The 12,439-nt window shown below is 41.5% G+C and overlaps 1 protein-coding gene across 1 annotated transcript in view; it reads left to right on the top strand.

Moving 5' to 3' along the window:
• Positions 1-5,115: 5,115 nt before the first annotated feature.
• HECW1 (HECT, C2 and WW domain containing E3 ubiquitin protein ligase 1) overlaps positions 5,116-12,439 on the top strand; it is a gene marked incomplete at its 3' end in the record, with an annotated part of 299,400 nt that continues 292,076 nt past the window's right edge. The window contains exon 1 of the mRNA XM_025200049.1: positions 5,116-5,175. Within this exon, the coding sequence (XP_025055834.1) occupies positions 5,149-5,175 (27 nt within the window). The remainder of the gene's footprint in view (positions 5,176-12,439) is intronic.

Raw genomic sequence — 12,439 nt, 5'->3', positions numbered from 1 at the left:
TGTTTCTGTCTGTCAGTAGTTAACTGCTCTGTTTATATAGGCAGCCAGTGTTTTTAAATGGCTGCCACAAACCTGCTGGCTGCTTGACTCAACCCTTTCACTTCTGAAGCCTTTCAGAGCCCTTCTCCACCCTACCTCTCATCTCTCAATCAGTATTGAGAGCTTGATGTCTGCTGTTGATCAGCTCAGGCATATATATATGAAGTAAGATATCTATCTGTCTGTCTGTCTGTGTCTTTCTTTCTTTTATGCCTTCCCCGAGCTGCCTTCATATTTAGCAAACAAAAAGCCATATTCTTTTTCTCCTTCAGTTCCTTCCCTAGAACTCTCCTTTACCAGGACATCTAAAAAAATCTTTGCAGATTTTTGCAGACAGTGTTAGGCTGCTGATGGGTTTAGACCAGAGGTGGGCAATTATTTGGGCCTGCGAGCCACATAGGCAGTTCTGGGGAGCTGCCACGGGCCAGTTGCTACCACCTAGCCCAACAGCTCAGAGCCCATGGGCCCTGTGGCTCCTCCTCACCACTGCCAACAGTGCACAGCTCCAGTCCCGACCCTGGCCCAGCCTGTGCCCACTCTGGACTTGCCCTGGCCAGAATGGACCAGGCAGAACTCATGCGCATAGCCCCGACCCTGACCCACCCTGCACCTGCTCTGGACCACCCATCCATGCAGAGCAGCAGCAGTGGCCAGACAGAAGCTGCTGCTCAGTGTGGGGTAAAAGTGGTCCCTCACCACTGCCAGGCCCTTTTTGCTGTAGCCACCCAGAGCCCATGCCTGGGCTGCCCTGCGGCTCCTCTTTGCTGCCATCACCACTGCCTCCAGGCCACCCAGCAGGGCAGTGGTGGCAGTGCAGATGAGCCGCAGGGCTTCAGCAAGAATGGCCCAGCAGCAGCGAGAGTGTGGGGCCACTCTCCCCCATGCTGAGCAGCAGCTTCTGCCCAGCTGCTACTGCTCTTGCTGTTGCTCAGCGTGGCGGGGTGAATCTGGAGGAAGCTGGGGGGCAGACTGGGCTGTGTGCACAGGTTCTGGCTGGTCCATTCTGCTAGGCTGAGTCCATAGTGGGTGCAGAGTGAGCCAGGGTTGGGGCTGTGCACATGGGTTCCTGCCAGTACTATGGGGCTGGGGCCAGCGGCAGTGGCAGGTGGAAGGAGTCCTAGATAGGCAGTCCAGCCGTGGAGCCGCCCCAGCCCCACTGTGCCCCCAGGGGGCAGCAGGATGCACCACAGGGTAGATGACACCTGGGCCAGGCATGACCAAGGGACTGCTGTGGGCTGGACAAAGTCCCTTCACGGGCGAGATCCAACCCAGGGGCTGGATTTTGCCCACCCCTAGTTTAGACTATGCTGTCCTCCTTGTGCTCCCCCATCTGTACCCACTTGTCTTTCCTTGTCTTTGATACACATTGTATATTCTTTAAGACAGAGATTTTTTTTTATTCTGTATTTGTTTAACACCTAGTGCAGTGGGTACCCACTCCATGACTAAGATGTCTAGACTCTAGAATGATCAAAATAATAACTGTGACTTTGCAAGATTGGTCTCCCAACTGTGACCTTGCAAGACTGGTCTCCCAATTAGGATCAATACAACAAATTCAGTGAACAGCAAAGCAGCAAGATCTTTGTCAAACATCTCTCCCAACTATACAGTTGGTCTAATAAATGGTACTACCAAATAAATCTTGCTTCTTGCATATTCTCTGGGTGTCATCATGGTTTCAATAACATTACTACATCATTGAATAGCGTGTGTAGATCCATGCTCAAAATGTTGTATAAACTGTTTTTGGAGGGGGTACTTATATAATTTAACTTTGGTGTATTATCTGTCAGAAGCTATTTTAATATCAGCATGCTATTGACTTTTATACCTTAAGAAGTATGTACAAGGTAGTAGAATTAGAGCTGGGGAAAGCATGACTTTGAGCCAAATCTGGAGCCATCTGAGGTAAATTGGGGATAGTTTTGACCCTGTTTTTCATCCATTTAAAATCTCTGCCTTTCGATTGGTGAGTTTTGAGGGGTTTTAAAATCATATATTGCATTTGGGAAAGAGGCCACACATGTAGCCAGAATAAGTTGTAAAGGTTCTCTTAATGGTCCTGGAACTGAAAATTTGAACTGAAAAATATTGGGCATTTTCTTCCTAGTTTTAGGATTGCTATTTCCATTAGCAGGCAATTCTTGCATTTAATAAATCTGACAAATGAAATAATTAACAATTTAATAGTTTAATTGGGCATAAAGAACATCTCAAAACAAAAGTAACAGTAAGTCCTTTTCTGCCCCATCTCCACTGAAAATAAAGACTTTCAAGTATCTCTCTTTAGTGGGAGAATATCCCATTCTAATTTATTCAAGATGAAGATTTTTCTCTGATAACGTCACCTATATGCCTCGTCTGTAAAACAGTTGCAATTTATTGGATTGAATTGCACTCCCAGTGCAGTTGATGTTGACTTTAATGAAAGTAATACTGCTTTTAGATTTTTTGTAAAAAGAAACATCAGCATTTGTTGACTCAAAAATGAAGCTACTGACCATAGGGTGAGAGAATTTCCAAGATTTGCACTGGCTTTCTGGAAAGATTTGTTTAACTACAGGTTGTTGGCAACAAGTGTTCTTGAAAAAGGCTTAATTATGCTAAGTGCTAGGGGAAAAAAGCCTACGAAGTCACATTTTCATGTTCTGAACAGTTTGGAAAGCAAGAATTAGTGCCACATGAAAGCTTGGGAAGATGATATAAAATACATACAGTTTTATGTACCTGCCTTTTAGTGTGTTCATGTGTATGTTTATATAGAGACATAAAATAGATATTAATTATGCTTGCTGCCTCTAAACGTAGCCACCAGCAATTGCTATTGATTGTGTTTGTGAAATCTTTACAAGTTTGTTCCTGAAAAGGGATTTGAGGATGAAGGTGCCAACCTTAGGGATCATTCAGGGAGGGTATCTTATGTGTAAAGGGACATATTGAAGAAGGTGCTGATATTACCTTTGTACTCTTTGTACTCTTATTCTTGTACATTGTGTGTGGGGTGTGGTTGGGGGGTGTGTGTGTATGGTGGGTGTATGGGGGGGTTTATAAGGAGGTGTGGCTGTGTATGTGAGGGTGTGTAGGGTATGTTGCGGGGTGTGGGTATGTGCATGTATGGAGGGGTTGTAGGGGCATGTGGGCATGGTATAGGTGTGGTTGTGAGGGAGGGTGAGGGGCTGTATCAATTTGAGCCATGGGATAAAATTCCTTTCTGACCCCAAATGTGGGGTTTGGTCTGAGTGGAGGAGAAAGACTCTTTAGACAAGAAACTCTGAGTTTTAGCCTCAGGAGTATCGGCACACCCCACCCTTGGCTGTAGGCAAAGTCCCCAATTTGGCTGCAGGCAACACCCAATGCTTCTGAAGAAAGTGGGGAAAAACTCCTGATATGTGTATCAATAGGAGGGGGAAAATTCCTTCTTGGCCCTTTGTGGCAACCAGCAATGCCCAGGAACATGGGAAATACCCATGGGAGAGCATAGGCATAGATAGAGCCTAAAATGTGGAACTAGGTGTATAAGAAATTCTAAATTAGGGCAGCAAAATATGATGCATTTGGGAAATACAGAATGCATTTGGGATTTGTTTCTTTGGTATAAATACATCTCTTTCTCTTTCTCGCATTTGAGCCATCTGTAGATTCATTGAAATATCTTCATTAATAAAAGCAAGGGGACACTATAGCTGTGAGGAACTTGGGGGTATTTTAGGACTAAAATTAATTATGTCCCTTAGAATGGAAGAATATCTATTTTTTCTTTTGTTTATTTTATTTATGGCTTTTAAATATTTTGCTGTTGGTTTTTAATGTGCATAAAACATGAACAAATTAATTATTTTCTAGGTGAATACTTCTGAAGAATATAATTTACTACTGACTTCTTAGTAGTTTCCATCTGCTTTCTTTGTTCATGTTTGTGATTTGTTGAGTAAACGTTTCAACAGCATTTTTGTTCGTGCTGTTATGAGGTTTTCTGCTGCCTACATAAGCATTTTGAGCTGTTCTTCAGCACCCTGAGGAAAAGCAGGAATAAGAATTAATTTTAGATTGCAGGATGACAGATTGAAAAGATAAGGGAGATTATTGTCATCTTGGTGGGTGAGAGGGTTTTAGGTTTCCATGTGCCTCTCTAGAAATAAAGTGGAGAAGCAACAGAAAATTAGAGTAACCCAGGGAAGAAGAACTGAAGATATAAATGAAAGATAGTGAGCATGACTAAATTGCTGTTGCTTTACATTTTTTATTTAAAATTTTAAATAAAATTTAATTTAAAAATATTTACAAATTCTCATACATTACAGACTCCTAAACCTGTGATTTATTTTTGTTGTAAGGTTGTTTTTTTTTGGAGAGAGAACCTACAGCCCTTACTATTGTGAGGTGGATTTTGGCTCAGAATGTGATTAATGATTAGCAACTTCAATACTTCATCATGATCATCTCTCTCTGGTTTTCCTAACATTTGAATGAAAAGCTTGTTATAGTTAGTTGGAGTATACAGGTTATTTATCGATATTCTTAGCTCCGGTACCAGACTAAGTATAGCTGGAACGCAGCTGTGATTTTTGTGCCATATAAATTATATGCTCCAGGTCAAATCAAGTACGGTACACTGATGTTAATTTATTTGTAGTTGAAGTGTCTGAGGAGATGTTCATTTACTGACATCCATCTAATCTCATTCAATCCAAGTATCATCTTACTGCAATTGTAAAAGCCAGAACTTGTCCATGTTAATTATATCTTGACTGGTTGCTGTGTTTTATTTCCTTCCTGAACTAAACAGAATATGATGCTGCCTGTAAAATTCATTATTACTGATTACAATATTTTTGGAAGGAAAGCATATTTCACTATAGCAGCATCCAAGTATGCTGTAGCACAATAACATCCATTGATAGAAAACAGTGTGCTGTTAACATGCATAAGAATTACTGAGTTCCAGATATTTAAGTAAATGAATGTTGGCATAGGGAAAAATATGTGTGTGTATAAAACAGAGCATTATGTTTTCTGTGTCATTGATGTTGGTTTTGGGATACATGCTGAGTTAACCTCATTGAACTTTTCCCCAGGAATTGATGCGCTTACAATTGGCGGGTCATTATGCTGCTCCACCTGTGTAGTGTTAAGGTCAGTGTGTTTTTCTGATTATAAAAACCATCCATACCATTCCATTATAAATTCACTACCATTCATAATGGAATGTGCTATAGCTCAGAGCTAGTTGCAGCTGCCCCCAGTATAATGCAGCTCAAGCAATCTGAGATCCTTTTACAACTAAAACTGACAAGCCTCCATTTGAAGTAGTCTTGTTCTTTAAAACATGTTAAGTAACTATCCAGTTGTTTTATTTTATAACATGCCCAGTACATTTTATTCAATCAAGCCGTGGTAACCATTGCAAGATGATAAGGTGGTTGGTCCTAGGAGCAGGGGCAACTGCAAAATTGCAGTTGCTCACATTCATATTTAAAAATACAGTACGGACCACGTCAGCCACCCACATTTTCTGAAATTATCAGGTTTTAACTTTGACTGGATTCAAAGTCATCAAAACACACAAAATCAGTCATCACGAAAGTCATAATGTATACTTAATGTGAAATTTAGAAATACCATTGGCATCAACAAAGTAACAGAATCTGTGAGATAACAAGCATGCATACCCTACTGTTGCCAAGTACACCTTTCTGCACAGCTTGGATATCCTAAATTGCAATTGATTTGTAGAAAGATGGAGTGTGAAAGAAGTGTAGATTTTTGTGACTTGTTTGTTATTAACTTCATGTTCTTCTTTGCTGCTAAATCTAAAGAACAACACGGTCATCAAGAAAGTACAGATTTTGCAAACTGCTTTATATGTAACCAGGTCATTATGTTCTTCTACTTCAAGGGGACCTGTCCATTGTGCATTGAATTTTGCAGTTTATGATCATAAAGGCTTTACACTGACTGCTTTGCTTAGGGGGAAATTTGTGGTTTGTTCTGTGTGTAATTTGCAGTGCTGTACTTGCTGAGGAAATACATGCAACCACTTGATGACTACACTTGGATCCACTTGGAATTTTTCTGCACGTATTGCACGGTGTTCACTGTTTCAGTTCCCCAGAGCTCTGAATGTAACAGGATTTCTAATACTCCTACAAAACAACACAAAAGCATGTCCTGTGTATTACATACACATCACAACATTCTTTGTTTGATGATGGTAAGAATGATAGTATGTATATTGTAGGAAGAAATCCTTCTAGCATTGTACACTAAAAGAATTAGAGCATTCTAAATGCTGAATCAAATAAGTATGTCCCCAGGTGTATTTAGTAATGCATTTCCATTGCACTCAGTATAGATGTACTTGGAAATAAGCCACAAATTAGAAAATGAGTGGAATATATAAAACCCACAGTAGGTGAAGTGTAATACATGTAGCAAACTGGGATGTGCTTGTACAACATTTCCGGACAGTGGCAAGATTGGGAAGATATAATTAAATTTAGGAAGAAAATATTTTCTTTCAAGTGGAGAGAATCGGATTGCAGAGTTTCCTTAGTAACACAATATAAAAAAGTAATGGAATTGTCCTGTTTAGATGATACATAGTTCACTATATTATCATGCATTTGTAAGAGATTTTTTTGAGTACTCATCTACAGTATTATCAAGTGTCAACAATACAGGCTGATAATACTAGGTTAAACTGCTGCTGTCCTACAGTGGATCAAAACTAATAAAGGACAGCTTATCCCTGAATAAAACAGGGCAAAGTTAGCATAATTTGACTTCCAATTACCATGGTACAGGAGTGGACACAGGAAACAGTTACTGCAGAGCAGCTGACATGTGGCAAGTTCTCTTCCCCACACTCATTATAAATCGTTCGTCTGTTCATAACTTTAGAAGGTGTCTTTAGAAGGGTAAAAACATGCATGTCATTCTGTGGCACATTAACCAGGTGTTGAAATACTTTGCAAAACAAATATAATAACGCATTATACTTTACAGCAGGTATCTGTATTGCCTGCAGCTGTGAAGAAATTACTGCAATATACAGTGCCCCCTTTCCTCCAGAGAGGAGGCTTTTACTTTTCTTTTGGGTTTTAACCAATAAAGATGACAATGTTCAGACCTTCCAAAATAGCTTTGCTGTTGGTGATAAGGACCCAAATGCTGCTATTTTTAAAGACTTTTCATGAATCAGGGTTACTTGTTGTACAATTTTACAAAATGAAATTAAGAATTTGACACAGCTTCAATTGTTGGCCCGTATCTGGGAGTCAAAAATCCACCATGTTTGATTTTAGAGAGAAGAGCCATTCTCCATTGTACAGTACAGAAAAGCTGCACTGAAAAAATTGTTGTTCACAGCTGCTGCTGTTATTCACAACTGTACTTTTCCCCCTCTGTCCTTAGCCAGTGGCAGGACTAGCTCTGCAAAAGCCAAGTCGACATATAATTGATTTCTAGCTAGGAACAGAGAGGTGGTAGATCATACTTAGGTGAATAGAATGGTGCACTCTCAAAATTCTCCTCCCAGCGCACTATCCTGGACTATTTGTATGAAAGGACAAACCTAGTAGTATGAAAATTTGCCAGCCATTAGAAAAGTGAGTGCCCCAAACTCTTAAGAACTCCATTACATCCAGCAGAGGGCAACGCTGGATTCATACAAACTTGATTTTAACAGATGCAGTTAGAGCAATTAGCAATTAATGGCAACTATTTGGTAGTATCAGCACTAAATTAAAATCCTTCTGGGCACTTTTATACGTGCTCCAAGGGTGGGGGGTGGCACTTGAATTAGACTGGCTCTAAGAGTCACTCTAATTAAAACACTGCAGCATCTCATGTGTCATTGTCTTTGTGCTTCAAAATGGTAGCGGGGACACTTGAACTAAAGCTCATTTGACGAATTTTAGTTCAAGTGCCCCCGCCTCCATTTTGAAGTGTGGGGATGCTGATACATGAGATGCAGGAGGCTGCTGGAGCAAGGTAATTACTGTGCTTCAGCAGACTTAGTTAATTGAGTCTGCTCTGACGCATTGTAATTACAGCACATCAGAGCAGGCACCATGCTCGTGTACAGGCATTGTCTGTGTCTACCACTAAGCAAACAGACACCACTGCTCCCCTTTTACATTTTAGATTTTTTTTATTTATATATATCCTGACTAGTGTGATCACTGCTGTGGCTGCTGGTTACATTGATTTATTTAACCCTGACTTATGGACCATTGTTATAAGTCAACTAATAAAGCAGACTGTAGGCAGCAATGACAGCCAGCATGTATTTGCTTGTGATTTAAATTACAGCAGTAAACTAAACTAAAAAAAAAAAATCTAGGAAAATTAGGTGTGGTTTGCTCTGCGTATTTGAGTCTGCTCATATATACAAGCAAGAGAACAATATAAAAATCTCTCCATTTAAAAAAAATGTAAAAGTTGATAAATAACAACATTCTAGTTCCTATCACATCATTTACAAAATGTAAGCATTTAAAAGCGTACATCTGAACTTACCATAAATCTCATAGTGCTCCCGTAAAAGCAAACACATTATTCATATCAAGCACTAGGACATTCTAATTGTACCTCTGAACCCTGCAGTATACACAGAGTTACCACCCTTCATTGCCACAGCTATGAGATAGCTGTGGTTTTGATGGATCTGCTGCTCATTACCTTCCAGGGCATTCAATCAATCAAAAAATGTCTTTGGAGTTTGTACCATGTTACAGGAACATCAAAATGGACTTTCATGGCTTGATGGGAGGGGTCCCTCTTTTACCACTTGCAAGGCAACTGTTACAGCATCCTGATGCCAGCAATGGGATTCAGAAGAACTGCCTAAAAAGGTTTATACTCAGAGAATATTCAAGAGTATGTGTGGGAATGACAGGTGGATATTACTATCCAAAAAAGAAAAAAAAACAGGCATTGCCAATTGAAGAACTTGCGTATTTCACTGTCAGACAGAATATTTATTCTAGATAAATTATCTGTAGCTATCTATAGGTAGGGACATACTGAAATCACAATTTCACAGAAAATGTGAAACTCAGCGGGCAATGTCCATGAAGTCACCAAAAAAGAAAAAAAAACTTACCGAAAATAAAATGCTGGCTCCCTAGGGGGAGCCAGCAGTCCTCACAGTGCTGTGGCCTGGCCACAAAGCTCACGGGAGGGGGAAGGAGGGAGAAGGGGGACACTGGCGCACAGGGGAGTCCAAAATAGTGGCCGCCCTCGGCCCTTGTCGCTGATTGGCTGAGAGGGTTGCCTGTCATGTGGTCTTACCCATCTCCACCAGTTAGCAGTGAGGGTTGGGGCTGTATGACTGAGAGCCCTCACAACCAATCAGTGGCAAGGGGTGGGTCCATATGATGGACAGCCTTTGCAGTCAATTGGGTGAGGAGCAGGGCCACCAGGCCCCTCAGCCAATCCGAGATGTGGGAGATTTCTGGCACAGCCCATGAAAATGGCAGCTGGCCCCTCAACCTCCCCACAAAATCGGCTAGCCACCTCCTCAAGTTGGATAGACCCCTATCTATAGGTACAAGTTCTTTAGCCTGTTACTTACAGGTATAAAATGACTTATGGTTTAAATTTACAGTAAAATTTATGGCTTTACATCTTTTCTAGATAAAAGAGAGAACATTTCTTAATCTTTTAATGAAAATCATAATTCTGGTCTCCATCAAGTGAGAAGATGGATTTTCTTTAAACCACACCTTATAAAATCTATTGCACTAGCTTCACAACATATGAAATTGTTAAGCCACATAACTGTACATGTGAGCAACACTGTACACATACTCTGTAGTATAGTATGTGATTGTGTTGAGATAAAAATGCATTAGTTTATAAAAATAGAATTTTTAATTAGGCAGTTTAGTACATGTAGAGATGATCCTTTTAATCCTAGGAGTTAGATATGGGAAACAGATTGACTGATATTTCTAATCCAGCTCTGAGCCAGGATAGGATTTTTTCTGACCAAGTATTTAGGGCTCTGTGCATAAGAAAGTTCATGTATCCTTGTTGTTCTCAGTAAAAATGCCTCAGTCATTTTACAGTTATAGCCAATTCTCTTTATAAAGCACCAAGTCAACGTACACTCATGCATGTGTCATAACTCAGAGATATTTATAGGTTAACATTCCTGCATATCAATAGAAAAACATTTTGCAGCTCTCTTCATTTGTTTTTTAAAAAGTATTCTGTGTACCATTACTTCCCTTTTGCTAATGGTATGATAAGTGAGAAGATGTGAAAAGAACTATGCTGCTTGTGTGTTTGTGCGCATGCTCAAAGTTCGGGTGCCCTCAATCATATCATAGTATCATAGAGATGGAAAATAGCCAATAGGCCCATTGAAGTCCATGTATCTGCAAGTGGGACAGTGTTTAAGGGGATCCATTATTTCCTTTCTAAGGGCACTTGTATGTAAGCTGCACTTTCCTCAAAACCCTTTGACAAGGGCTGTCAGTCTATACAAAGGGAGCTATATGTCACAGGCATGGAAAGTTATAGGGAGGAGAGAGGGAGGAATAGGAAAGAACTGTGAACTGAACGCCCCACACTTATTTCTGATACAATAACGAGTGTAGCTTAAATATTAGTTTAAAATTTTACATTTTATATAAAATATAGCTTTCATCTAGTTATATAGTTTTATTCTATTATGTAATGTAGTTTTATATATTAAGAGAGAGATTAATTTATTTATTGTATGTACCCAGATTTAAGACACCCCCCAATAGTTAGATTCTGTACATGGAAAATTATAAATATGTTATGCTTTTCTATGTATAGAATCTAACGAGTGAAAGGTCATCTTTAAATTCATCCTCCACACTACAGTGGTGGGGAAAGCACCAGTGGGGGGCAAAAGGCCAAACCCCTGCCCTTTGTTCCCTTGCCCTCCCTGCCTGCTCCCCCCATCCCCCATGCCTGTGCGTGTCTGCCCTGCTGCTTGCCCTCTGCCATATGCCCCCCTGGTGCCTACCCACCATGTGTGTGCCTGCCCCCCACCACTACTACCTTCCCCTGCTGTGCCTGACCCCTGGTGCCTGCCCTTTTATGCCACCCCACTCCCTTTTTACCTTCTGCTATAGGCCTGCTCTGGCTCTGAGACAGTTGGCAACAGCAGCAGCCCCAGCTTAGCCCAGATAGGTAGAAGCAACAGTAGCTCTCAGCAGTGCCAGGTTGGGGCTAGAGCGACTAGAGCTGGAGCAGAAGGTAAGGGGGGAGGGACTAGCTGGTGGGGGGTTCAAGCTTCCCTCCCTATATTCTCCTGGCTGTGAGCCCTCTTCCCTACCAAACAAGCCATCCTGGCCTGCGGCAAGTGGTGGCTCAGCTTCAGCTTCAGCCCTGAACCTGGGACCAGGGCTGGAGCTGAGCCACCACCTACCCTGGGCTGGTACTCAAATCCAAGATGAGGCTGATGGGGATGGGAGGTTTTTGTCTTGGATTTGAGTAAGTATGGTCTATTATATATATGAAAAATTAGACTTTCTTTACTTCAGTCAGCTTAATTAGGTTTTCTTTTCTGTGACCATAATACAAGTTGTAAATGTCTTGGTCCGTGATTCATGAAGAAAATTATTTTTGTTGTCTCTCATGTCTCATGACAGGAAAAAAACAAAAATTGCATTTACTAGCAAAATAGAAATATGCCACAAATATTGCAAGGAAAATAAGAGTTTGTTTGCTCATTTTGTTTGTACATGAACTTTTCCCTGCACAAAGCAAAACAATGTGCGGGCCGGTCGCGAGCCGGGCCCTTTTTTGTGCTGCACACGGGCTGTGGCCAGCAGCCCGGGCACGCGGGGTCAGAGAGAAGGCGCGACAAGCTAGAATTAGGCACAGACTCGTAGCGGTAGATTTAAAGATTGTTTACTTACACCAAAGATGGCACTGGTGTAGGCTGGAAAACTTGCTTGAGTTGCAGTTACAGACAGGAAAGAAGAGAGGCGGACAAGAGTTCTAAACTCGTGAACTCTAGCCCAATCCGGCTGAAGGCTCTAAACACGCGAGCCAACCGAAGAAAGTACTCATCTGAAAGAGCTCTGAATAAACTCACACGAAGTTTGCTAGGCTCCGTGGGTCCTTCTGCTCACTCATCCACACGAAGTTTGCTAGGCTTCGTGGGTCCGGTTCTTTTGCGCGCAGGAAGGGATACGTCTAGGAATCTATCGGCAACGGGGAGAGGCCAGAGGCTGATCAGACCTCTGTTGCCTGCCCGAAATGCGCCGGGTCCGCAAGGATCCACAGCGCCCAGAGATCTTCACACAGCATGAAGTCTCCTCCTCCCAGTGTTTGTGGAGTCCTCCAACTTGGGCGGAAACCACTCAAGCCTTTTATACGGCTAGCAAGCCAATCACCAGCCGCTACGTGG

This window comes from Alligator sinensis, unplaced genomic scaffold, assembly GCF_000455745.1.
Source record: "Alligator sinensis unplaced genomic scaffold, ASM45574v1 scaffold254_1, whole genome shotgun sequence".
Lineage (NCBI taxonomy): Eukaryota > Metazoa > Chordata > Crocodylia > Alligatoridae > Alligator > Alligator sinensis.
Note: the sequence above shows the minus strand (reverse complement) of the source record. Positions and strands in the feature narration are given on the sequence as shown.